The sequence below is a fragment of the Aspergillus costaricaensis genome (assembly GCF_003184835.1).
Source record: "Aspergillus costaricaensis CBS 115574 unplaced genomic scaffold BO79scaffold_20, whole genome shotgun sequence".
Classification (NCBI taxonomy): Eukaryota; Fungi; Ascomycota; class Eurotiomycetes; order Eurotiales; family Aspergillaceae; genus Aspergillus; species Aspergillus costaricensis.
In genome coordinates this window covers 214,975-240,779 of record NW_020291820.1, presented here as the reverse complement: position 1 = coordinate 240,779, position 25,805 = coordinate 214,975, and the positions used below count along the sequence as shown (strand labels likewise).

General features: G+C 51.7%; 8 protein-coding genes across 8 annotated transcripts; 4 read left to right on the top strand and 4 right to left on the bottom strand.

The window, feature by feature from the left end:
* The first annotated feature begins 26 nt into the window (after positions 1 to 26).
* On the top strand, positions 27 to 1,100 carry dph5 (diphthine synthase). The gene is made up of 3 exons (XM_025685532.1): positions 27 to 216; positions 298 to 422; positions 483 to 1,100. Exons 1-3 carry the CDS (start codon positions 82 to 84, stop codon positions 1,078 to 1,080), a joined length of 858 nt encoding a protein of 285 aa, XP_025538411.1. The 5' UTR covers positions 27 to 81; the 3' UTR covers positions 1,081 to 1,100.
* A 30-nt stretch (positions 1,101 to 1,130) lies between these two features.
* On the bottom strand, positions 1,131 to 2,056 carry BO79DRAFT_209661 (AorFlbE). Its single transcript, XM_025682643.1, has 2 exons — positions 1,389 to 2,056; positions 1,131 to 1,325 (listed from the first exon to the last, which is right to left on the bottom strand). Exons 1-2 carry the CDS (start codon positions 1,968 to 1,970, stop codon positions 1,275 to 1,277), a joined length of 633 nt encoding a protein of 210 aa, XP_025538410.1. The 5' UTR covers positions 1,971 to 2,056; the 3' UTR covers positions 1,131 to 1,274.
* A 652-nt stretch (positions 2,057 to 2,708) lies between these two features.
* BO79DRAFT_175201 (AP-2 complex subunit sigma) lies at positions 2,709 to 3,707 on the top strand. Its single transcript, XM_025679781.1, has 5 exons — positions 2,709 to 2,805; positions 2,880 to 2,919; positions 2,980 to 3,009; positions 3,093 to 3,323; positions 3,413 to 3,707. The coding sequence occupies exons 1-5, from the start codon at positions 2,771 to 2,773 to the stop codon at positions 3,512 to 3,514; spliced, it is 438 nt and encodes a 145-aa protein (XP_025538409.1). The 5' UTR covers positions 2,709 to 2,770; the 3' UTR covers positions 3,515 to 3,707.
* Positions 3,708 to 8,344: 4,637 nt separating this feature from the next.
* BO79DRAFT_175196 (sulfotransferase family protein) lies at positions 8,345 to 10,031 on the top strand. The gene is made up of 4 exons (XM_025679780.1): positions 8,345 to 8,808; positions 8,867 to 9,039; positions 9,097 to 9,200; positions 9,258 to 10,031. Exons 1-4 carry the CDS (start codon positions 8,664 to 8,666, stop codon positions 9,691 to 9,693), a joined length of 858 nt encoding a protein of 285 aa, XP_025538408.1. The 5' UTR covers positions 8,345 to 8,663; the 3' UTR covers positions 9,694 to 10,031.
* Positions 10,032 to 12,630: 2,599 nt separating this feature from the next.
* Positions 12,631 to 19,330, top strand: BO79DRAFT_238422 (MFS general substrate transporter; the record flags this gene model as incomplete). The annotated part of the gene is made up of 9 exons (XM_025684814.1): positions 12,631 to 12,697; positions 13,325 to 13,398; positions 13,502 to 13,630; positions 13,758 to 15,157; positions 15,209 to 15,445; positions 16,176 to 16,207; positions 16,902 to 17,885; positions 17,933 to 18,114; positions 18,165 to 19,330. 9 exons carry the CDS (start codon positions 12,631 to 12,633, stop codon positions 19,119 to 19,121), a joined length of 4,062 nt encoding a protein of 1,353 aa, XP_025538407.1. The 3' UTR covers positions 19,122 to 19,330.
* Positions 19,292 to 20,775, bottom strand: BO79DRAFT_246120 (DUF292 domain protein). The gene is made up of 2 exons (XM_025685531.1): positions 20,722 to 20,775; positions 19,292 to 20,585 (listed from the first exon to the last, which is right to left on the bottom strand). Exons 1-2 carry the CDS (start codon positions 20,740 to 20,742, stop codon positions 19,428 to 19,430), a joined length of 1,179 nt encoding a protein of 392 aa, XP_025538406.1. The 5' UTR covers positions 20,743 to 20,775; the 3' UTR covers positions 19,292 to 19,427.
* A 322-nt stretch (positions 20,776 to 21,097) lies between these two features.
* On the bottom strand, positions 21,098 to 23,087 carry BO79DRAFT_238420 (SUN domain-containing protein). Its single transcript, XM_025684813.1, has 3 exons — positions 22,567 to 23,087; positions 22,286 to 22,518; positions 21,098 to 22,233 (listed from the first exon to the last, which is right to left on the bottom strand). Exons 1-3 carry the CDS (start codon positions 22,879 to 22,881, stop codon positions 21,309 to 21,311), a joined length of 1,473 nt encoding a protein of 490 aa, XP_025538405.1. The 5' UTR covers positions 22,882 to 23,087; the 3' UTR covers positions 21,098 to 21,308.
* Positions 23,088 to 24,230: 1,143 nt separating this feature from the next.
* On the bottom strand, positions 24,231 to 25,432 carry ppm1 (protein C-terminal leucine carboxyl O-methyltransferase ppm1; the record flags this gene model as incomplete). Its single annotated transcript, XM_025685530.1, has 2 exons — positions 24,231 to 25,121; positions 25,171 to 25,432. The coding sequence occupies 2 exons, from the start codon at positions 25,430 to 25,432 to the stop codon at positions 24,280 to 24,282; spliced, it is 1,104 nt and encodes a 367-aa protein (XP_025538404.1). The 3' UTR covers positions 24,231 to 24,279.
* Between the last annotated feature and the right edge of the window lie 373 nt (positions 25,433 to 25,805).

The window sequence follows — 25,805 nt, the reverse complement described above, 5'->3', positions numbered from 1 at the left end:
AAAGTTTCCCGGCTGGTGGGAATATTCACAAACACTCTTATAATTCCAATTATTGGTGGTATTTGAAATTGTACATTCACAATGCTTTACCTGGTAGGACTTGGTCTGGCTGATGAGACCGATATTACGGTCCGCGGTCTGGAGATCGTCAAGAAGGCCGAGCGTGTCTATCTGGAGGCATACACGGCCATTCTGCTCGTCGATAAGGAGAAACTAGTGAGTGTCGCCTGACGGAGTACTACAAGATATGTGTTCTAGGGTGCGGAATTGACTAACTGGAATAAATTGGTTTAGTAGGAAGCTTTCTATGGACGTCCTGTTATCGAGGCCGACCGCGAAAAGGTCGAGAGTGGCAGCGATGAGATTCTCGCCGACGCCGATAAGGTCGATGTTGCTTTCCTCGTCGTTGGAGATCCCTTTGGGTATGTATAGTGTTCACTATCCTCTGGCGCTACATCGGCATGTTGTCTGACTTCCGTCAGCGCCACCACACACACAGATCTAGTCCTCCGCGCCCGCGAACTGGGCATCGAATCCAAGGTCATCCCCAACGCTTCCATCATGTCCGGTATCGGCTGCACGGGTCTGCAGCTGTACAACTTCGGTCAGACCGTCAGCATGGTCTTCTTCACTGAGAACTGGAAGCCTTCATCCTACTACGATCGGGTCAAGGAGAACGTTCAGTTGGGTCTGCACACATTGGTTCTGTTAGACATCAAGGTCAAGGAGCCGTCGCTGGAGAACATGGCCCGGGGCCGTTTGGTCTACGAGCCCCCTCGCTATATGACCGTTGCGCAATGTGCAGGTCAGATGCTGGAGACTGAGGAGGAGCGCCAGGAAGGTGTCTGGGGTCCGGACAGTCTTGCTGTCGGCGCGGCCCGTGTGGGTGCCGCGGACCAGAAGCTGGTTGCTGGTACCCTGAAGGAACTGGCCGAAGTCGAGATGGGCCGGCCTCTGCACAGCTTGGTGTTGATCGGAAAGAGAGCGCACGACCTGGAGAAGGACTACATCCGGGAGTTCGCCGTCGACCAGGCCACCTTCGACGCTAGCTGGCAGAAGGGCGGATACGGTACTATGTAAAGACCGTCGCTGATGAGGAACGAAACCAAAATAGATAGATATTCATCACGCCAAAAATGAACACTGCTAATGAAACCACATGCACGAACCCAAACACCCAAACCCGCTTTCTGGTGGAAACAAAATGCTAGCAACTAGCCACGCACACGTCATAAGCCGTAGAGAGGATTGCGATATAGCCATAGCCGTGGCCATCAAGCTGTTCGCCTAGCAAACAATCGAGTCAACCGTTCGGGGAATCGCATCTATACAATCGCAATCACCGTTAGCAAAAGATTCATCATAAATCAAGCAAAAGAATAACCCACCGTAGCAGAAGAAGGTGTCTCCGGCGGCGTCTGCGTCTGATCACTCTCATACTCTCCACCATCTGCATAGCTCCCCTCCTCGTCGTATCCATCATCGAAACTATCCCCATCTTCCTCCTCATCGTGAGGGAACCACCTCTCCGGATCGCCGTTATACACAATCCACCAGCCAATGCGCTCACCAGCCGCATACTTATCCCGAAACTCCGTCAAGGCCTCCATGGCGTCCTTATCCAGCGGCTCCTCCTGGAATATGTCCTCTGGTTTCCAGCTCGTCTCGGGAGTAGGACCGACATCCTCGGGGATGGAGATGACTTTCCCACCGACGTAGGCGTATGGCTTGCTAACTGCGTCGTCGCTTGTGTCTTCGGGATCGTATTGCTCGATGAAGCGGAGGTTAGGTAGGCGGGAGACGATGCTTGGTTCGGTCTTTTTGAGCGATTCCATGACCAGTTCGCTGGTTAGGGGCTGTTGGAGGTATTCGGCTGTTGCATCTTCCAGGTTGTGGAGAACAATGTATACGCGGATGCCGGTAAAGCCGGCGCGCGGCCAGCGAAAGCCGTAGAGCATGTAGACGGGCATTTTATTTATTTTAATCTGCCGTCTGCAGAGATTTGTTGGATGGTAGTTGGTGGTAGTGATGAGGAAGGGGGGTGTGTGGGGGGGTGGGTGGGAAATGAGGAGAGTGGGCGAAGCAAGGGAGGAGGTGATGTTTTATGAATGAGGTGATCGGTAGTAGTGTGGGGAGGAGGAGTAGTTCATATTAAGATCGGGATCTCGGCGAGGTGAGGAGAGAAGTGGAGAGAAGGATGAAAGAGAGAGAAAGACAGAGAAAAGATCGTGAGAGTCTAGGGGTTGCGCATTGCGGATTCGGGTTGGGGGAAATAGTTGGTTGCACAGCGCGGGATGGGATAGATAATATGCAGGGGAAAGAATGAAAGAGAAAAAGGCGAAAAGAGCAGAAAAAGGCAGATGATATATGCAGGGTCTCTCCGTGAGGCCGGATTCGAATGTTGGATTCTTTGTTTGTTTCTTTGGTTTACCACCTATCTAGAGAGGACTAATGATTTAAAGGGTTGGGCTGGATTAAAAAGAGAGAAGAACTGTAGAAGAGACTATTGATTTCCAGAGATCCCAGCGAGTAGTCGGTGAAAACAATGGAAATCAATCTCATTATGCTGGTTGTCTGCAGATTCGATCTGGAAAGCTTAAAGTCAATCGGTGACCCAACGGTCAAAGCGGTCAGCACCGGCAGTATGGAGTCTCGACTCGCATTGTCCGCCGGAGACACCGCGGAGAACAAGTGACGCCCCCGTTGCACTTCTGGCTTTGCTGATTTAACCCCCTCATTGGTCTCCTCCCTTGCAATTACTACTTACGGGATGGTTCTCTCATTTATTCTGGTGCAGAATCGCCAGTAAGTCATACCCCGCGTTCCCCCGGGATGACCCATCTCCATGCATGAAATACAACCCCCTAACGCAGGAACAGGGGGAAGACGCGGCTCGCAAAATGGTATGCGCCGTATAGCGTAAGTGCATCCCTACTTGGACAGATTCGAATGTCATTTAACACATTTAATTTATGATAGGATGAAGAAAAAGTCAAGCTAAAGGGCGAGGTTCGTTATATGCCCCTCCCGACAACTACCACCAGTACTACTACACCCCGCCGCGGAATAATTTAATAATGTATGCTGGATAGGTCCATCGCCTGGTCGCCCCACGAGACCAGAAATACCAGTCCAATTTCGTCGAGTTCAAGAGGAGTACCAAGGTCGTCTACCGGAGATATGCGGGGTTATTCTTCTGCGCCTGCGTCGATGCAACCGACAACGAACTGGCCTACCTCGAGGCGATCCATTTCTTCGTCGAAGTGTTGGACCAGTTCTTTGGAAACGTCTGTGAGCTGGACTTGGTGTTCAACTTCTACAAGGTAAGTGAGCTATAGGGTGGTGGAGGGAGTCACTGGGATTGTCTGGAATCGGAAGAGAGTGGCAGACGGATGGGCTGATGATTGTACAGGTATACGCTATTCTGGACGAGGTGTTCCTTGCAGGAGAAATTGAAGAAACAAGCAAGCAAGTCGTGTTGACGAGGTTGGAACATTTGGATAAGCTGGAATGAGGGATATAATATTCGGGGGTATAGCAAGAAGGGAGAAGTATAAAGATCGCTTCATGGCGATACAATTGCATATATGACCACGGGATATGGTCAAGAGGAGTTAGGGGTTCATTAGGCTGATATCAAGTCTGGGCGTGTTTCTTTATATATCATTATTGCATGCGGTTGTTTCCAATGTTGCATGTGGTTGGCGACTGTTAATACCCTTTCTGGATTACCTGCATCCTACTGTCCAATCGAGTAGATTCCATTCAAATAAGCGCCATGCGATGCCTGTAATGAGTGCACTTAGAGCCGCTCTCAGGGCCACTTTCAGGGTCTGCCAGGGGTTCACAGGGACCAAGTGTGTCTGCTATGTTTGCACTCACACGGGGTATGGCTGCTGCCTGACCTCCAACAGCCGAATTTCACTGCCGCGATGCTTGACAGCGGATCACCCGAGACATCTCACAACTGAGACCGGACCACTCAACGCAGCCAGCACGCAACGGCCGCGCCATCAAAATAATTTAAGCTTATCTGTCGATGACAGGGCTAATAGGACTCCGTAGTTCGTCTCCATTCCAGAAATGTGGTTGATTGTGGGTGCTCTTAACTGGGGGAGGGTTGCCTCCTGCCTGGGTCGACATGCCCCGAGGAGATGAGGTGATTGCGGGCGGCGATTGCGAGCCTGCCAACGACGATGGTGACAGCAGCTCTTGGCAATCCATACATAAGGGGCCTCTCACCCTGATCACAATCTTTCTTTTGATGGATTTGCTTTGCTTGATGCACGACTGCACCGTTACCCTGCACGCTTATGTTGGTCATCGCATCCGGCCTACCTGGATGGCCTGAGGACACCGTTTTCGACAACCCTCCCAGAAGCACACCTCCTTCTTGGGCCCTAATGGTCCGACAAGCATTGGCCTTGGATCGGTGAACTGTGATGGAGATTGATTGACGGCACCGGCACTTGGGACCTACCTATCGTCTCAATCCCGTTACACCGTCCGTACGCAGGGAAAGAATTACCGCTGTATCACCTCTGTCTCGACTTCATGAACTGTTCAACAACGTCCAAGCTGGCCTGTCATGTTGATAATGCCGCACCGGCTCGTGCTCCGTAGCAAAATCCGGAAGGAGAGGGCAGATCCTCATCAGACTACGCAGAATTCACCCACCAGTCGTGTTGCGATCAACCTTCGTGGAGATAAACCGCCGTGACAAGTTGATAACGTTACCTAACGCATCACCATTTTGGTCGAGCGCATGCAGTTCGACGGAGATTTGGGGATTGGAATCCCATGGGTCCACCACCCCACGTCGGATGGCTCGCCAGTGATAGCGGTCCTTGATATGGGCAGGTTGATGGGGCTTACGACGATTCATCTAACGACTGGTCGTCTGATTGATTGATAGGGGACGGGATCCATGCCCACTTTGCCCAGATGATTATCAGTCGAGCTTTTGGCCTATCACTCCGCCAATTTCCAGCTTACTTCCAACTTTGTCCCTAGATGCGCGGTTTTTGAGAACGAAAAGGGGGAGGCAGGAAATGAGGGAACAGGGAATTTCAAGAAACCTTAGGAAATAACTCTCGTTGAACCAGTCTCCTCGCCTTCACGACCGCATAGGCCTTCGAGACTCTTCTGGCTTGCGGAGAGGGCGGCACTAGTCAATTCCACTTTCACGGGGCAGTCGGACTAGTTGACCGTAGCACCAGCTTGGACTGGGTCGGGTAAGGCGAGTTTCAATTTTCTAGGCTCGGCCGTAACAACCAAGACGAGGCAAGTCGGAAGTGCGTGGGGATTGCCTGATTATGCGTGTTTATAACATGTGGAGACTAGTTTCGCAGACGGATCATCTCGAGTTTGCCTCTTTGGTTCGGAAACGACTATTGCAGTAAAGTTGACGCCGTCCTCTTGCTGAGCCACCACCACACGTCACGTCGCAGGTGCTTGCGAGGTAGACAGACAATTGAAGTGGCCAAATTGGCAGATGAGCAAGCGTCAGCAAAGAGGTCTATGTCACTTTGTCAGGTCTACTTGCGTCGCATGATACACTGACCAAATGCACATGTTCTCATGGGCAAGTCGGGGAAATTATTTGCTCGAATATCTCCTGACGGTTAACCTTAGACAGCCCGTGCCTCGGGATATTGTGGGTACACAGCCTATACGGGCAACATATTGTCCACCGTCAGAGTTGATCACATCCAAGGGTGGCGTTCCACGAGGTATCACACTATTGTATCTTTAATCTGGCCAGTTCGAGTCTAGAAATGCTTGCCCTGAAGGTTATTCCCATGCACCGTTGCAATTGGCGCAGAGGGATAGAATCGATGAGGCTTGGACAAGTTACGCGGACGACGACGTGGAAGTGTACTGCCGCCACCAGATGGAGACAACCGTTCAAGCTCCAGGTCGTTCCACAGTGGAACAAAGGCACGGGTCGGTGTCAGGGCATCCGCACGGCAAGATTGTGGACACTGAACAGCACCGTAGTGGATGGTGTCGGGCACTGGACTCGCAGGTCAAGCTCTAAGCAGACGCTTAGATTACCTACCTGGGAGACTCGAAACATGATGTCTGGCAAGAGCTGCCTCTTTCGTCCGTTGTACACCGTATAGGACTGCGATAGTTCGTAGAGAAGTTGTCGATCTTTCTATAGATCCACAGTGAGATAGGACAAGTTCCAACACCGCTCTAAGCTCTCTTTCTCTGTAGTGGGATCAGGGTCATGTCCAACGCACTTGAATGCAATGTCCTGATTGTGACGGCTCATTTGCACGCACGCTTTACGGAGGCTTCCCGGAGAAGCTTGCTTTCATTGTCGCCGCAGATGTGGGGCTTCAATAGATGGATTCAGATTCGAGGGCCATATACTTTGTAGCTTGTGAGGACACAGATCCAGTTCGTTCCGGGGTGCTTTGAACGGCCTGGACAAGCAGAAATCCACGTAGGCAGGTGTCATAGCGCCATGGTCATTGTTGGACCGATCCCAGCAGTCTTCCACCGTTTGTCTGGCAATGGATCTGTATACCAAACACTGAAGGGTGAAGAGTCGTCAAGATTAGATGCTCATGGTGTTGACCAGGATGAGGGACTAGCCGGATTGGGATAGCAGCACGGGAAGGAGTGAATTGGAGAGAACTAATGAACTAATGCCACTCCCAAGTATGCTAATTACACATTACGTTTGTTAACTACCCCATGCCGGCTTACAGAACAAGGATTCCATGTGTGAACATTCCATGTCCGAAGTATACACATCGACAGACGACTCTGCAGGTCATACAGATCTCAAAACAGAATGAGTGTGTTGGTAAACACCGCAGCTCAGCATAGTTTGCAGAGATTTCCACCCTTACACCGCACAGGTAGGAATGCAGGGGCATACTCAGTATGATACGTAACAGAACAGACCCTGGAGTATGGTGGAGATGGAAGGAGAGGATACGTTTCAGGCCTTTTTCTTTGCTTCGCATTTCGTAACTCGTACCATGTATGTATCCCTGAGCGGAGACCATGCTGGAAATTGACACGCACGGCTCTTCTTCTTTCCATCTTCATTTGTTCGAAGTAAAAAGGTTCGACCATTATTTTCCCCTTTTTATTTCTGTTCTTTATTTTTACTTGCTGGGATGGCGTGGGTGGCTTAACATTAGCCCGGGCGGGGAGTGGCACTATCTAGCAACAGACGGAGAAATGTACGCGTCGTCAACTGTGGCTTCAACCAATGAGTGTGAGCCCGGGCACGGTTCGACAGCTGAGCCTATGAGGACAAGATCCAATCCAGAGAATCCAGAAGCTCAACGATCGACCGGCGAAACGCAGGCCTACGCGGCCGATCCCTGGGATGCAGCGACAGCCGGGCTTGGCATGTTTCCATCTTCTCTTCTTTCCCCTTCCCCTTCTTGCTTCTTGCTTCTTGCTGGGAGCCCCGCCGCGCACCGCTGCTGGGTCTCCCGGAAGTCGAATTGATTGATTCCCTGAATCCCCTCTCGCCTCCTCCTCGCTTGTGACTGGCCCAGCACCTCGGGTTTCCCCTTGGCGAGATTCGTGGAAATTCATCTGCTTCCTCATGTTGAGTGGAGGAGAACCAAATCCACCCCCTGACTATCCTTCTGGCTTTTTTGGGTGAACGTCAGCCGGTGACGTCTATTTTTCTGTCGGGTAATATCCAAGGTTTCTTTTTTTTGGGGAGAAGGGAGGGGAGAGAATGACTATGGATGGATGGGTTCCCCTTCGGTTATACTTTGTACCCCAGGAGTACTACCCTACTCTATTATTGGCCCTACATTACTATCGACAAGGTGGTTTATCAATGTCACTTCCATCCTTGTGAGGAATGTTTGCAGAACGTGGGTTGAGCAACCGGCGGGTCTCCGCCGGGGAAAGGAAGGGATGGAGGGGATGGAAATGAATAATTGATTGCAATGAGGGAACAAGAATCACTCGATTCAAGAAGAAAAATAAAATAAAAAACATAATAATTTTGACAACAAAAAGTATACTTGGGGGAAAGGAAATAAACGCACGCCGTTTCAGAAGTATTCATGTTTCCAATGGTCCAGAGAAGTGGATGAAGATCCAAACGACCGGCCAGACCAATCCAAGGTTTCCGTCGCGGATTTCCCCAGAAGACAGGAAAGTTGCCACATTCAGTCTGGCCGTCATTTACTAGACTATTATTCAAAATATTCAAAATCCAGAAATTGCAAATAATTTAATTTACTCTTTCGGCGCAGAGGCGCCAAGGTGCTTTTCCTAGTCTGATCTTATTATTACCCTCCCACCATCGAGACTAGCCTTTCTGGGTCCTTCTGGGTTATCTACGACTCCATCACCTTGATTGTTCTTGATCTACTCCCGGGCTCCTTTTAATCTCTGCAACGCCTGCTCTGGAATCCACTTCTTTCTTTCTTCTCTTCCATTCTTTTTCTCTTGTCTCTATCATTGTCTGTCTGTCTGTCTGTCTTCCTCGGGTTGGATTCAGTTCGTCTTCTGTCCTTAGACCTGTTCCTTCCTTTGCGACCAGCGGTCCCTTGCAGAGTAACACCTTCATTACTACTACACTACACCCCCAGCGAACCCCCGGGTAGTACATCCAGATCGCTTTACTATACTACTTTAAACCACACATCTATCTCCGCCGATAATCCATCATGTCTTTGATTCACGCCGACAACTTGGCTCCCCAGCCAATCACTGATATCTTCACCGATGACACCTGCATCGACCGCCGCAAGTGCCACCGCACCGTGCCCATGAAGGTGCTGGCTCTGGGTGTGGGAAGAACCGGAACTGCTTGTAGGTGCTACTTCGGAGGCAGACGACGGAATGCATGACTGACTGGCTCTGTGAACAGCCCTCCGCATTGCCCTCGAACGTCTGGGCTACGTCAAGACCTACCACATGATGTCCGCCAGTATGGAGAACCCTCCCGACTGCCTGATGTGGCACGATGCTCTCGCTGCCAAGTACGACGGTGTCGGCGAGTTCGGTAGAAAGGAATGGGATCAGCTTCTGGGAGACTGCCAGGTAGGTTGCTACTATATAGATCACTCGCAACGAACTCGCACGCTGACTCTTTCAAAGGCCGTCTGTGACTGGCCTGCCTGTGCCTTTGCTAAGGAGCTGATCGAGGCCTACCCCAACGCCAAGGTCATTCTGACCACCCGTGATGTTGAGTCGTGGCATGCGTATGTTATACTCCTTCGTTCTGCGATTCAGAACATAGTCTAAATGATTCCCTATAGTTCCGTCATGAAGACCGTTTGGTGGCGTGTCTCCGACCCTGAGCACAAGTTCGTCTCGAACTTCAGCTGGGCCGCTAGCATGTACTACCCCATGCTCAACAAGTTCTTCCAGACCTTCTTCCGCGGCGACTTCCCCAACAAGGGCAAGCAGGTCTACCTTGACCACGTTGAGGAGGTCCGCAGCCTGGTCCCTCCCGAGAGGCTCCTCGAGTACAAGATCGGCGAGGGTTGGGGCCCGCTTTGCGAGTTCCTGGGCGAGGAGGTCCCCGACACTCCTTTCCCCCGCGGTAACGACATGGCCGACTTCTTCAAGCGCTGCCGCGGCCGCAACAGGCGCCAGATGCTGAACGCCGCTCTGCAGGCTGTCACCATGGGTGGTGCTCTGCTGGCGACCGGCTTGGTTGCTACCATGGCCTTCAAGCGCTTCTCTCGGTAGATGCGCTTGCTTGCTGCCTGGTTCTTCGAATTTCCTTCGCTTTTTCCCTTTGCAGCATGCGCTGGGCGCCAATGCTGGGGGTTTTTGCTCTATTTTCCCTAATTATTCCCAAAACTGCTTTTCTCATGTTGATATATACCGATGAGCGTACCACCTTCTCAGGGGTATTTGTTGCTAATACTGTGCACTGATGTTCTGCTATTTCCTTGGCTCTTGGCTGGGTTTCTCGCTCTATGGCTTACAGTGGGGGGAAATTTTCTTGGCTATGTTGGTTAGACTTATTGCGCAGGGACCGGTCTTGGATTCTTGTTGCCTGGCGTGGATGGAGTCGACGAGAGATGAATATAGATTATTTAGCCTATTAGCATGGTTGCTTCCGTATGGTGTATTCTTGGCCGGGGGGTTTGTAATGTGTAAGTAATCTGTAGGCGAGCCTCGGCATGCGGTGTCACGGCCAACAACTCCAACCACCCTTCCCCCTCGCCCTCGCACGGTGGAAGGCGCCGAGCATCCGTCTTGGCCTGCATAGGGAGTTGTCGCGCGCCCTACAAGGCCATGGCGGTCGCTGACATGGGCTGTGCGACTTCAACCCGTTGTGCTTGGCACGTCCTCGGCGGGCGCGGTTCCCAGCCCAATCCAATCCTTGTCATACTCATCACACAGCCTTGTATGTATGCGAGCTGAGCCTGGCGGTAAGCAGAGCGTTCATAATGCTCATTGATCAGATATTAACTCCGCTCGGTACTTCAGGCTTGCTTACAGCAGATCTATCGACCCAGCTGCATGCATAAGGCGCCCGCCCAGCGCATGACGGAAATTAAACCAGCCATACCAATGAGCCGTACGGAGTAAATACTACTCACTGCCAGTTGGCAACAACAAAGTACAACATCACAATCCTAATGCGCAATGTCGAGCAGCACGTGGGGCATAAACCAATGAGCCTAGCATAAATCACTCAAAAAGATCCGAATTACTCTTAACAAGCTAGTTGGTTGGTCGGTTGGTCAGCGAATTATGCAAGCCATGACTCTCAAAAATGAGCGGCTCCTATACCCGCCGCCTCCGCCGCCTAAACTTGAAGCTGTGCTGCGACGAAAGGGGTGGTGGTGGTGTGTGGTGTGGCGGCGCCTATTAATAGAGTTCCGCTGATACAGCCAAGGATTCGGAGATGAAAGTGCAGCGCTTACGTTCCAAGGCCAGTGTGCGTGTGTGTGCGTATGAACCTGTCTAAAATTATATACGTAGAGTGTTTAGTTGTGTTGTGTTGTGCTGTGATGCATCCAATGCAGCATAAGGAAAGTACATTACATGTTCTGCAAGCGCCAGGATTCAAATGTCTGTGTGACCCGTGATCCGGTGTCGTATTCGTCTAGTATTTTTGTTTCGTTCCTGTCTCTTTTGTTTTGGACTATTGGATTGCTGCCAAGCCATTCAGGCACTGTTTATTGTTGGGGTTGTCTCCATTGTTCATTTCGCTTTTCTTTTTATGTAGATGACTAAGCGTGACAGGCTGGATGAGGAATAGTTACAGCCAGCCATGACATTCTCAACCACATACATAACGACTTGTCTACCTTCAACCATAAAACTCTCCAAAAGAACAACTATCTACAAAATAGGTGATCAAGAATCCTATCCCCTACCACAGCCGGGAGCCCTGACTAGCACTCCAATTCCGGCCCGGCAAATAATTTACCTACCTCGACTAGACAGGTACCAAGTACCTAGTGAAAGGCCCAGCCCATCAACTAATCAATCAATCAAACTAAAAGAGTGGAGAAGTTCTCCTTCCTCGCAACTCCACCAGTTTTCTCTTTCTCCTGCTCCAACCACAACCGTGGCGTGACGTGGCGTCGGCATGGGTCCCCCCCCCCCTTCTTCTCAGTTCAGTTCCCCTTGGTCTAGCCTGAACATGAAATCCATGAAATTTTGCCTGTGGCAGTCGTGGCGACTATTCCTGATTGGGCGTTAGGTTCGGCGTTAACGAAACACACCCAATTTGCTTTGGGGAGTTGTTGGTTCCATGGTTTACCGGGTCCGTACGGATGTAAATATACCCCCCGGTAATGGGTTACGTGTGTGTGTGTCTGTGTTGTGTATCTATCTTTATCTCCAGTTATCCTTAATCCCCGCTGGGATAGTAGTCAGAGTAATTAGTGGTGTTATTTGAAAGGGTTCAAGGGAGGATCTAATTATCTAGTGGCGGCTGCTTTTATTAGCTAGCTGGAACGGTGGTTCAATTGGTGCTGTGATTTGTGCTAGTTGGGATGTGAGGACTGGCGTGGATTAGACTAGATGGGGTTGGGGGAGGCACTACGTGGAGGGGGTACGTATGTTCTCTCTCCGCAAGTTAGTAGTCTACGCCGTAGCTGTGAGCTGAGTACAAAGTAGATGGGGGTTCAACTCTTTTCTTTTAATATGTTTCATTTCGCTGATTCTTTTGGCTGCTGTTGTGGTGTGATATTCATTATTATCGTTCGGATTCGTTGGAGTACTTGAATGCGATGCTGCTAATATACAGAATGGGCAATGTTGCTGTAGATGGAAGGCTCTATTCATAGAGATAAAATGAGGATGGTCAGGAGGTCATGTCTACGTAGTACTTCAACGTGTTCTGTAAATAAGTGCCCGAACTAAGCATTAGGATAGACAATTCTCCTACTTACGAGGCAGGTGCCAAATGCGCCACAAAGATCGCCTATCTTTGCGCAACGTGATGACGATTAGAGTTGTGGAAATTCACAAGTGTAGTTATCTTGCTATTACTATACTACTATACCTTGGAACACATCTCTCTTTGACAGACCGTATCATTATCTGTCATATGTCGGTATGGACCAACACACGCTGCTGCCTCTGTATGCCATGCCAACTGTGCCTCTGCGTCTGAGGTATGGAGATTTCAATCCCTGCTGCTGCACAACTGCAATAAACATGAACAGCCAGTGCCAGATTGGGGTGGGGATCTTTATCCTGTCCCCGCTCCGATCAGCCAATGACGGTTTGTAGCCACTACATTTCCAGAACTCCGGCTCACCATGGCTAATCCACATTGGGTGTCATCGTACGTTGGCCGGGCTTGGCACGACTCCACCGACGAAACGAGGAAATCGGGTGTAACGAACTGTGGCCAGCCTGAAGCATAAAGCAGGATTGCCAAACGTTATCCCCGGCGGTTTGCGGGCAAAAAAAGCAGACCAGAGGGGGGAAAAAGAGGATTCAAACAGAAGGAGAGGAAGAAAGTCGAGAGCGTCCTGTGGTCCTTGTTTCGCCGCTTTCGTCTCCTCTACTATCTCTCTCTCTCCCTCTCGCCCTCTCTTCCTCCCTTTATATCATCAACCGCTGATCCCTTCCTCTACTCTCCCCCGATCTTCCCCCATTCTTTCATCCCTGTATACATACTTCGGTACATACCTTGACACCCCGATCAGGTGGCCCTGCATTGACTGTGGGATTTTCTCGCCATCTGCATCTGTTTTCCATCTTTCATCGACATTCCTTTTTCTCTGTTTCCCTCTCGCTCATTCGATCTTCCTATCAACTTCCGAGCTCACTCCGAGCAAGTGATGTAAAGAATCCATGGTGGCCTTCACTCATATCGCCGGGGGATCGGCTCCGTCCTCCATAGTCGCCTGTGTGGCACTATTATTATTCGCATGCCTTCACACTGTCGTCGCAGAGATCGATTCGGTCTTCAAATCTGTGAGTTGCGCCCGCTTTAGCGTTATCGCAGCTGCTTGCACGCAATAGTAGCCAAGATGTTCGCCACCCGGATCGCTAACCTTGTCTCGACGTCCACCTGCAGCGACCCGATCTCTATCCTCCAGTCCTTACTTTGGAACACAGAGTTCCCGACAAGCTAAGCCCGGGTTACATCTTTGTCGGCCCGTACGAAGCGTCCAATTCCGGCCCGTATATCTATGATGATGAGGGGGTATGCTTCTGATATTCCCGCTCGAGTGTATTGTATGGTGTTGACCATGTTATAGAACCTAGTCTGGAGCGGCTGGGGTAACTCGGGCCCCGGAAATGCCCACGGCATGCACGTTTGCAAATACAAGGGAAAGGATCACTTGTGTTTCTTTCAGGGTGTTCAGCAGAATGGGTATTGTCGAGGTCATGGAGTCATCATGGATGACCACTATCGCATCGTCCGAACCGTGGTTCCCGGAGGCGGCATGGCATCCAGCGATATGCACGAATTCATGCCTATCAATGACGGCAAGACTGCTTTGATGACGGTTTACCAGCAGCGACAGTTCGACATGTCCCCTTGGAACGTGAAATCCGGCATGGGATGGGTGATGGAGAGTGTCTTCCAGGAGGTGGATGTGGAGACCAACGAAGTTCTGTTCGAGTGGAAGTCCCTCGACCACGTCGACCCTTCGGATGCCTACACCTGGCCGAGTCACACGGATACTTCGGGCACTGGGCTGGATCCGCGCTCGCCCTGGGATTACTTCCATATCAACTCGATTGATAAGAACGCCGACGGCGATTATTTGATCTCTTCGCGCCACACGTGCGCGATCTACAAGATTTCCGGCAAGGATGGATCAATCATCTGGCGGTTGCATGGAGCGCATCCCACGTTTAAGAACATCAACTTCAGTTTCTCGCAGCAGCACGATGCGCGGTGGCTTGGTGAAAACTCCACCCACACTCTGCTGTCTCTGTACAACAATGGGTACAATGGGTTCAACCGCACCCACGACTTCTCCTCGGGCATGATTATCTTGATCGATCACCAAGATAACACCGCCACTCAGCTGCACGACTACTCCCCTCCCGGCAAGACCATGATCAGCTCCAGCCAGGGTAACATGCAAGTCCTTCCGAACAAGAACGTATTCATTGGGTGGGGTAACAACGCCTATGTTTCGGAACATGACGAAGAAGGCAACGTGCTGCTCTGGGGCTACATCGACAAGGATCGCATCATGAACTACCGGGCGCAAAAGTTCGAATGGGATGGAATGCCTACCGACGTGCCGGCTCTCTGGACGTACTCGCAATCAACCGACACCTTCTCTCCGACGACGTTCTACGTCAGCTGGAACGGAGCTACGCGTGTGAAGTACTGGCGGTTCTACGGCGCGACCAACTCGACTGGCCCGTATATGCTCATCAAGCAGACCGAAAAGAGAGGATTCGAGACGAGCTATTCGGCACCGCACTTCTACCGCTGGACCTACGCGGAGGCGGTGGATGTGGAGGGCAAGGTTCTGGGCAAGTCGCGCAGCATGTTCACCTTCACGCCGTCGCCCGATCTCCAGGGCTACTGTGGCCGGGAGTCATGTGAGAATGCGCAGACGTATGGAATGCCCGGCGAGGAGGGCGCTGGACCTGCCATTCCCCCGGCTGGAATTAACACCGTTCCTTGGGTCGATCCTGATCACCCTGATGCACACTTCGATTGGGGTCAGACCGGTGATGATGAGGAGGAGGAGAGTGAGAGCGGGTCCGGCAATTTGAAGAGTGTTTATGGTAAGCAGACTCCCGCTGACGGCAGGAAGTATAACCCCGCTGACTATCGCAATTTAGATAACAACGTGGGATGGATCGCCCCGGTCTTCGGCTTTGTCGTTACCATCGTGGCCATCTATACGATCATGCGGATATACCGGCGCCAACAGCAATTTAGCCGGGTGAAGGAGAGGGCATCGACGGAGAGTGTCGATAGGATCGAGAGGTCCAAGCCCTGGACGGAATCGGAGACGCCATGGTGGCATTGGCGACGCTGGACGAAGTCACAGGAGCCACCGCGGTATTTTCCGTTGGCAGAACAACGGGGTCCATCCTGGCGAGCGGATGAACATTATGTGCGATAGATAGATGCACATTATAATAAGTGTGATTATTGATGTGCTTATAAATGAATATAAAGATAAATATTTAACTTATGTATAAACAACAATCTCTTTCCTTTCTTCCAATTCAAACATACGATCTATCTCCTTGAACCTTGGAACCATACCATACAGCGGCTAATACACGGGACGGTCATCGGCTGACGATACATACATACATACATACGCAAAGCCGAGCAAAGCGGCAACGAGCCATAGAAATGCATGACGCCGACAACGAGTACAAAGTTAACTAGTAGCTTAGTAGTTTTTAGCTGACAGGAAAGAAAAACTGACTCGTGCGGACGCAGCCCCGAACCAACAACCGAAACTGCATGTCACTTCCGTCACTCGCTACTACTTTTATCTACGCATCGAATTGCGTACGTATGGACTGAAGGCTTTGATCTCTGACGTCTGACGCAGCCTGCATAACTTTCGTTTAGAAAGACCAACAAAAAAAAAGTTTTCACCTGCCCCATGCACATCAACTAGCGGAGAGGTCGGAATTGATGCTACGTAGACACACTCTAAAAGACGCATGGATTGGGGGTTTTGTTTCATGGGAACGGAACGGGAGGGAAAATATTTCAGGTCGTCTGGATGAGACGCTGGTGAGGGTCTGTTTAGCCGGGGGAGAGATAAGTGGAAGTATCATCCTAGTCCTATCTAGTTACTTTGTAGAAAGAGGAAGAGAGAGAGTGGGTACAGTATCAATTGTGTCGAAACTCGAAACAAAAGTGCCAAAAAAGAAAAGAGGAAAATTCAACGGGGGGGAAGATAGAATGGATGCCAAGACGCCAAAAGGCCGGACGAGGAAGGAACGGACGAGTTGAGGTGGAGAACCGACGAAAGAGTCGTCGCAAGCTCGGGGATTCGTTGCCGATCCGAATGAAGAATAAAAAGGATTTTTTGGAAAATGGTTTTTTATTTAAATCGATTTTTAATTTATTCGGCTTATTTTAGTTTCACGAGTTATTTCCCCTTTGGGCGTATACTTCATTAATTTCCATTCAGTAACAATCAGTTGTTCAGTACATCCAGTAAGTTGTAATTCCCAGTTCTTACTGAGTACGGCAGTTCTCCTGATGGTCTTCTCTGTTTAGTCTTCTCTCTCTCTCTCTCTCTCTCTCTTTTCACGATCTTCCCTTTCCATTCCTTTCTTCTTCTCTCTTTCTCTCGCTCTCTTACTTCCTACTCTCAGTCTCTCATTCTCGCTTCTTCTCTTTTCGTGGATCCCGATCTGACCTGACCTAAACCAAACCATCAAGCCCCGGTCCGGCCCCTCCCTTCCTTCTTGTTCTTCTCCAGTACCGTGGGCTGCCCTATCATCATTCGCCGCCCCCCCCCCAAAAGGTAACTCTCCAATGCCTGCGCCAAAATCCGGCTCTCAAGGAACCGCCGGGCGTCCGTCGCTACCCTCTTTATCGCTCTCCTCCACCACCCCTTCCTCGGCCATCTCTACTCCAGCGGCCACTCCCAACCCCCTCTCGGCCACCTCCTCCTCCTTCGCCCAAGCCTCTAAGAGCCGGAATGCTCGTCATACCCGAGCCACTTCCTGGACATCCGGTCACGATCAAGGCGGCGAACCCGACCCCGCGGACTTTACCTCTTCTCAACAACGTCGTCGCCGAGAATCCAACATCTCGTTAGCTGACCTCTCTGAGGGCTCTTCCGGCCGCTACGACGACGATTACGACGATAATCGCTCTCACTCCAACATGGCCGTGAGGAACACTTCCTTCGACTGGGGTCCTGGACACGCTCGCAGTCGCTCCCATTCCTACAGCCAGCCACAAATGTCTCTCCTACAACCTCAAGAACTGGCCGACTCGTCGGCTCCCCGGCCTCGTCCAGCACCCGTTACATGGATGTCCCTTCCGCGCAAAGGGCAGTTGGCCCTCTTGGGTCTCTGTCGTGTCTTCGATTTCCTCCAGATTGCCTCCCTGCAGGCATACATGTTCTACCAACTGAAATCCTTCGATGAGAACCTCTCCGACGCCGATGTCTCCACCCAGGCCGGTATTCTCCAGGGTGCCTTTACCGCCGCGCAGTTTGCAACAGCTATCCCTTGGGGCCGTGTCGCCGATGCAGAATGGGGTGGTCGGAAGTTTGTTTTGCTGGTTGGTCTTATTGGTACCGCGCTGTCCTGTCTGGGTGTTGCCTTTTCGACGTCGTTCGCGCAGGCCGTGTTCTGGCGTTCTTTTGGCGGTGCCATCAACGGAACAGTGGGTATTATTCGGACTATGATTGCGGAGAATGTCAAAGAGAAGAAATACCATTCGCGCGCGTTCCTGATTCTGCCTATCGGGTTCAACGTCGCCGCGCTGTTCGGACCTGGTAGGTACTCTGCTGTGATGTATGTGGCTACAGCTAATTTCTTTTAGTGATGGGTGGTATGCTGGCTGATCCGGTCAAGGCGTATCCTCGACTCTTCGGTCCTGATTCTTCTTTCGGCGGCGCCGACGGTGTGCAATGGCTCGTTCGCTACCCGTATGCGCTGCCCATGCTGGCGAATTGCATTTTCCTGACATTTGCTGCGGTCTGTGTCGCCATCGGTCTTGAAGAGGTATGTTTTCTGTTGAAATCCGCTATGCGCACTGCTAATGGACTGCACAGACTCTGGAAGCTTGCAAGGGCAAGCCCGGTCTGGGCGTGTTCTCGATGCGCATCTTCGCTCGCGGCATCCGGGCAGTCGTTCCCTCGAACTCTCCGCTGTACCAGAGACTGCCGTTCGCGGATTACGATGAGGCTGGTCCTCTGCTGAACCGCAGAGACCCGGCCGAAAGTTACGAGATGGAAGAGAAGGCGACCAAGGCCAGCCGTCAAGCTCGCACTTTGCCTTTCCGCCGGATCTGGACCAAGAACGTGCTGTGCACGCTGTTGGCGCAGGCATTCTTCGACTTTCAGATGGGTGCTTTCAACAACCTCTGGCTACTTTTCCTCTCTACCCCCCGTTATGATGCCAACGACCCGGCCAGTCCGGTCCAGAGTCTGCCCTTTATCTTCACTGGCGGTCTGGGCATGCTGCCACAAAGTGTTGGTTTCGCTACCGCCATTCTCGGTGTGATTGGCATGCTTCTCCAGTTCACCATTTACCCCAGCATCAACAACCGTTTGGGCACAGCCAAGAGTTACCAGTACTTCTTGACCCTCTTCCCTCTGGCGTACGCATTCGCGCCATACATTGCTCTTGCTCCGTCGTCCGCACCCCCGCCGGGCCAGGCCAACGGCGGATGGGTGTGGTTCTCCATCATTGTGGTCTTGTTCCTGCAAGTGACCGCACGAACCTTTACTCTTCCCACCTCTATCATTCTCCTGAACAACTGCTCCCCGCACCCGTCAGTGCTCGGCACCATCCACGGCATCGGCCAGTCCGTGTCCTCGGCGTTCCGTACCATTGGACCGATCTTTTCCGGATCGTGGTACGGCTACGGTCTGGAGATGGGCATGGTCGGGTTCGCGTGGTGGCTGATTGCATTGGTGTCGGTGTTTGGCTGCGTGGCAGCCATCTTTGTCTACGAAGGTTCCGGACATGAAGTCTTCCTTCCCGGTGAGGAAGAAGAGCGGGACTAAGACTTGCTTGTTTTATTTTCTCATATCACTGCACAGGCGTTAGAGTTGCTTCTTGTACATATATATAATGGACCCATTGCATAGCGGTGTCCGGTCGTGTGCTTTGGATTTTGATCTGGTTTGGGATGGTTCAGCGGTTGCTGTTGATATATTATACCTGTTGTTACATTATGCATTGGATGACAAAAGAGAGAACAGAGAGGATAGATAGATGGATGCATGCATGCATCTAATAGAAGTTTTGCTCGTGCTTATCATCATAACATCGTAACTGTTAATGTAGTGAGTGTGGAGGGAATGTGCATGTCACCGTCTCAACGCCGCAAATCGTCTCGTCAACTCATCCAACTCGGGTATATCACTCTTCGCCGGCTTCGACTGCCTTGCCTCTTTAGACACATCCTCCTCCCCAGGTACCTTCACCTTGGGATTCAAATTATCCACCCTCGGCCCCGGCGGCGCCACACTCACTGGACTCTTTCCCTCAGAATATAGCCCCCGCGGCGGCGTCGCCTTATTCAACTCCATTGTCTCGGATGCCCGGCGCACGTCATTCTCACTATCACCAGACTGACCGATCTTCCTCGGCGTAGACGGCAACTTCACATCTCCACCACCATCACCATCACCCTCATCCCTATCCTCATCCTCCACAAAACTCGGCACATCCCCCTCCGGCGAAGCAACAGACCCATCCGGCCAAGTAACCCCATACGCCCTCGCAATCTCAACAAGATAACTCTCCACCAACTCCTCCGAAGGCGGCTTCACCCTCAACCCCCTCACCAACCGTTCCGGAACCTTCACCTCTTCCAGCTTATTCTCCTGCGCCAGCATCATGAAATCCTTCCCCCATCGATCGCTAAGTAATCCCCGCAGGATCGTCATTTCCCGGATATCGTGCGGGAACCGCGCATACGAGTAGAATATCACTGCCGCGGCTTCGTCGAGCGCGGGGTCAATGTAGCCTTCTTTTTCCACTGCGCTTGCTTCTTCTCCACCACTCTCGTTTGTTGTGGGGGTTTGTGCTGCTTGTGATGTAGTTTGATGGGTTTGTTGTTGTTGTTGTGGTTGTTGTTTCCGCCCGAACCCCCAAAACGAGAACCCTGAGCTTTTCCCCTCTGCACCTTTAGATGATGACGAAGTAGATGAAGTAGCTTGATGGCGTTGCGCCTCCCCCCGCGCTCTACTCCGCGCGCGCGCCCCCTTCTCCCCAAAGGCAGATTGATCGAGGAGATTCGCCCGCGCGAGAAGTAATTCGCAGTAGAGTTCTACCATCTCCATTACTTCGACGGCGGTGTCGGTCGCGATTACATTCTCGACGCGGATGCGGGCGCTCGTGGAGCGGTTCTCGGCTAGCAGGGTGGAGAGGTCCCGACGTTGGACGACGGAGCTGGCGGTGTCTTTCTTTTGGAGGAGGCGGAGGCGTGGGATTAGGAGGTGGAGGGTGCTGGTTAATTTTGCCTGGGTTTTTTGTTAGATAATTGGAGGGGGGGAAAGTTGGGGTGGTTGGAGGGGTGGAGGGGTGCGGGGGGGAGGGAGATGAGGATGGTGGATTGGGGGGTGTGGATGGGTGGGGTTGGATAGAGGGAGGGCGTACTGTTTGTGGTGAGGGAGGCATCTTGGTGGTTGTTGTTGTAGGTGTGGTGGTGAGTATAGGAGTGTAAGTGGTAGAGAGAGGGAGGTGGTGAGGAGATGACGATGATGTTAGGCAGTGCAGGTGGAGGTGGAGGTGGGCCGATTGGCTTACTTCCCGCTTTGGCATTGACATAGGCTACTAACTCCGTACGTCTTCTGTTTCTACTTTATCCAGTTTAACATTACTCCACTTTAATTGTGGCTATGGATTTCATCTGAAAATTCTTGTCAATTGCACTGCCACTCATTCAAATACGTGGAATTTAACTGTTCAATGGAAGCTCGTACGAGTGAATGCGGGCTGTTCTATCCTCTACCCTATGATCATGCTAAGTGGCATTTGGCACTTGGATTACAGATTAATGACTATATTAACAGTAAACATTATCAATAAATGCTCATCAATCAAGCATGTACAAGAACGTCAATCATAAGGGTATAAAGTATAGTGTGAAAAAGGTGCCCATCAGAAGTGAACCAAGAAAAATGATGGTGAGTATGCAACCATTTATGGTTTGTTAGTACTAGTCAATATGGTCTGGTCTCAGTCTAGACCATTACAATCGCTCCAAGGACCGCCACAATCAGACTCAGCTTGGACACAGCAGTGCCAACAGCAGCGCCATCCGCCACAGCTGCCGACGGTGTTGCTTGAGCAGTTCCAGATGTCTGGCTTGAACCACTGGCAACAGCAGCAGCAGCGACAGGATTCGCGTGCGAGGAGCCTGTCTCCACCATGGCGTGTGGCTTGTACGTGTAGCTAGCCGACACGGTCCAGTTCAATGCTGCGCTCGAGCTGACCTTCCAGCTGGATGAAGGCGTCCAGCTGGGGGTGGGCCGGGGAGTGATGCTGCTGGAGCTGGAGGTGGTGATTGTGGAGCTGGAGCTGAGCGTGGTGCTAGAGGTAGTAGTGCTGGACGGGGTCGGGGTCGGGGTCGGGGTGCTGCTGGTAGTGCTGGTGCTGGTGCTGACAACCGTCGACGTGCTGCTAGTAGTAGGGACGATGCTGCTGGTCGAGGTGCTGCTGGAGCTGGCGCTGCTGCTGACCACGACGCTGCTAACACTGCTGCTGGACACCGGCACGCTGGCCGAGTCGCCTTCCTTGTCGAAGACAACAACATTGGCCTTGCCGCCCTTGGGCACCGTCACCACACAGAAGGTGGCACCGCCTGCACCCACCGAGCTGTCGCCAGTCATCTCGTTCACGCCGTTGACGGACGGGTCGATCTTGCAGGGCAGTCCATTGCAGCCGCCTCCCTCGCACTCGATCTCGACACCAAATTCAGGGACTTCGTTGCGGAACGGAGTGGTCGGTTCCAGGTAAATCGGGTTCCATCCAAGCTTCACATAGGTGTTGCCGTCGCCGTCGGTGTTGGCGCCGGCAACATACGGGGACCAGTTGCCGTAGGGGTTCGCGGAGGTACCCCAGACACAGGCCGTCTCGGTGTTGTATCCCGGAGGGTTGATATAGAAGCTATACTGTCAGTATAATGGCCTCTTACAGATAAGAGTAATGGAGAACCTACTGCGCCGCAGTCTCACACCAGTAACTCAGATCCGGAACAGCCAGGGTAGCCAATTCCTCAACAAGCGTGGGAATCAACATGGCCTCATTGCCAGGAAGAACCGTCTGGCAGAAAGACACCTGCTCCTTGCACTTGTTCTTCGCGTTGACGACGCCGGTGCCGTCCTTGCAGTAGGGACGGTCCGGGAAGGGCTTCTGGATCTCGCCGTTCTCGTCGCAGTACAGTCCACCATTCTACTCTTGTCAGTCACGCCCAACAAAGATTACTCCTAGGCAGCTTACCATGGACATGGGGTAGGTGTACGAAGTAGCCTCCGGGTCCCATTGCATAGAGACCTGGCCAGCCGGACAAGCATACGGGCAGTATCCACCAGGCTTGCACTCCTGGTCAGGGCTCATAGCCCATCCACCATTGACCTCGTGGGGAGTGATAGGGATCAAGCCAGCACCGGAGGGGAACTGACACGAGGAACTTTTCTTCACCACGGGGGCATCCACCGAGCGATGGCTGCGGTGGTGGCCATGGTCATGGGCGTGCTTGGCTGCTTGAACAGCAGTCATGGCTAGGAAAGCCACCGTTGCGCTAGTGGCCTTCATTGTTGTATGAGATGTGTATATGTATGTATGTTGTATGTATATGTAACCAAAGGTGGAGTGATGTGATATGTATGGGTCAGTTTTGTGAGATATATAGCAGACAAGTAGGCACGTAAGTATAGAGAATAATAATATGACACCAAGACAGACCACGCGAAACGAAAGACTAGGGTCAGTAAAGACAAGAACGAGAGACTGGACCGAAGCAAAGAAAGAGAAGAAGAAGAGAAAGAAAAAGAGAGACAAAAGCCGGCAGACCCAGAAGAAAAGAGAAACGAGGAACCCACTGCCACCACCATCAAACTACTAGAGAAAGACTACTAGGACTAGTAGCCTGAAAGTGATGCTCTCCCCGGGTTACCCAAACGGGATAGCCCTAAAGCTTCGATCCCAATTAGGCATGACCCGCTCAGGGGGGTCACGCCAATCAGCGGCCTTTGCGCCGCGGCAGTTCATGGAATACCCTCCGTATATTACTTCTTTGGGAATAGTGGAATAGTGTAGGTTACCGTACGGTTCCTGATGGATGGATAAGGGGTCCGTGGACCCTGAGACATTCATCCATACTTGGTGGTAGAACTCACAAAAGGGGAGTAAAGAAAGAGAGAGAGAGAGCGTAGCTGTGAACAATGATATCTCTGCTGAGTTTATCCAACTCAATCCTCAATTATTGCCATCTGTCAACTCAACTCAACTTTACCAGAATATGACACGGGACAAACTCACAACCACTCCCTTCCTCTCCCAGGCAAGACATCACGATCAGCATCCGTCCAGACCGGATCAGCATCCTATTCCAGTATAAGTCACAAAGTAGTGCTCGAGTCCATTCGAGTCAGTGCCTTTCTGCCTCTGGGCTAGTCTCAGTCACTGACCGGCACGGACTTTGGCAGTTGAAAAAAAGGGGGCGAGAAAGCAAGCCAATCGTACAGGCTCATAGGCGGGAGCTATGGTGCTAGCTTGGGCAATAGTCTATGTTTAGTCTGTGTCTCGCTTGCTCAAGAGCTCGTATCTATGGTCATGTTTGATTGCACCAATGGCTTGATTGCTGGGCAAATACTGGTTTCTCTGTCAGGTACTTTAGGCAATAATTGACAATAATAATATTATAATACTGGTATAAACAGGGGTCCTTGGGGTGGTTTGCATGCACGTTGCAAGCTTGGGCTGCCATGCACTTCACTCCACTGCATAGTACTTAGTCTACTCTCTCCTCTTTCTCGCCCCTTGGCCTGTGCGCTCAACGTGGATTTTCATTCATATATAATCTATTATATGATAGTCTGGGGAACTACTTGGGTGCAATAAATTAACTAGCTAGATAGTTATAATGTATGACGCACACACTACTCCATAACGACACAGTCATACTTCTTACTTCTTACTGTATTCCTACTCCTACTCCTCCTGCCCTTCCATCTCCCTCCATCCCTCAAACACTCCACCAGGGGTGTCCCTCCACCCCCAAGCAACACAGTAATGTCTTGCCAGTAACCTCCACTCCTCCATCTCATCCAACATCTCCAACCCTGCCACCCGTTCCTTCTCCCGCTCATTCACCCACCTCTCCCAGATGAAGTCCACATCCGCCGCCGCCTGTCCCCTGTCCAGTCCCAGCTCCCGTAACCTCCGTCGCTGCGCCTCTAGCGACGCATACTCTTGCAATGTCTGCAGCTGAATCCCCCTCGTGGCAAGATTTGCCACCATTGTGCGCCCGAATGCATCGTCGGGTCGGATGGGCTCATACAGAACCAACCCTACCGGCGTGGTCGCTGGGAAAATGGTCTCTGTGAAGTGGCGGACTACCGAGCTGGCTTCGCCGGGGGTGAGGTATATAAGACAACACTCGGACAGGAGGAGGGTAGGGAGAGTAGGATCGAGGCCTGGGAGGGCGGGTGAGGTGGGTAGACTGCGGAGATCGAGGGGGTGAAGGTGGTAGGAGGGCGAGTGGAGGGCGTCATTGGTTGGAGAGATTTCGACGTCGCCGCTGCTGCTGCTGAGAACGCGTTGGAGGAGAGGTGCGGCGCGGATGAGTTTGATCTTGGCGGAAGTGTTGACGGAAAAGTCGATCTCGTGGTAGACTAGATTCGATGCGTCGTAGGTAGGGGAGGAGAGGAGACGAAAGATGCGCGAGTCGGTGCCGGCGCCCAGGGAGATGATCTGTTTCTTGGGGTGAGAGGGATGGGCGCTCAGAAAGCGGGTGACGAGGCGATCGATGGCGGTGGTGCGGACGTAGGTACCTATGATGGTTAGAAAATAAGAATTTGGAGTCTGTTGACGGTAAAGTACCTCTGTTGATGATGGGAAGTCGACGGACTTCCATGCCCGGAGGCGTCAATGCAGGTGCGAAGACATCATCAAGATAGCCCAGATTCACAGCACTGAGGCGGGAGACGCTGGCGTCATTGTCGGTGCCCTGCACCACGCGATCTTTGGCGCCATGAGATCCATGGCCTGCATCACCGGGCTGGCCACCTCCACGACTTCGAAATCGGCCGCGACCACCGCCGCGACGCAGGGTGTTCAAGTTAGGGATGTGCGAGGCGGACATTGACGAGGAGGAGATGGAGAAGCTCAAGTTGGAGCTCCGCGGCGGAAAGTTGGTTGTGCCCCGCGGTGCCGCCCCCACAGGTTTTTTACTTCTACAAGCTGTCGGATCTACATATCTTACATATTTACTATGAGAACAAGTTACTCAACGGATGCTATTATTTGATTATACTGACAGATATTTTAGGAGCGAAAGTGTGAGCTGAACAACGAGATACTTTTGATTTCCTATTCTTCATCATTTCCCATCCATCATCATCCTCATCGTCATCTGCTGGCTTCCGAAAACGGGTTCGACATTGCTTGAACTTACTGTTGGCTCAACCCATTGACCATAAATGAATGAATGATTCATCGTTATGAGACACATTGGC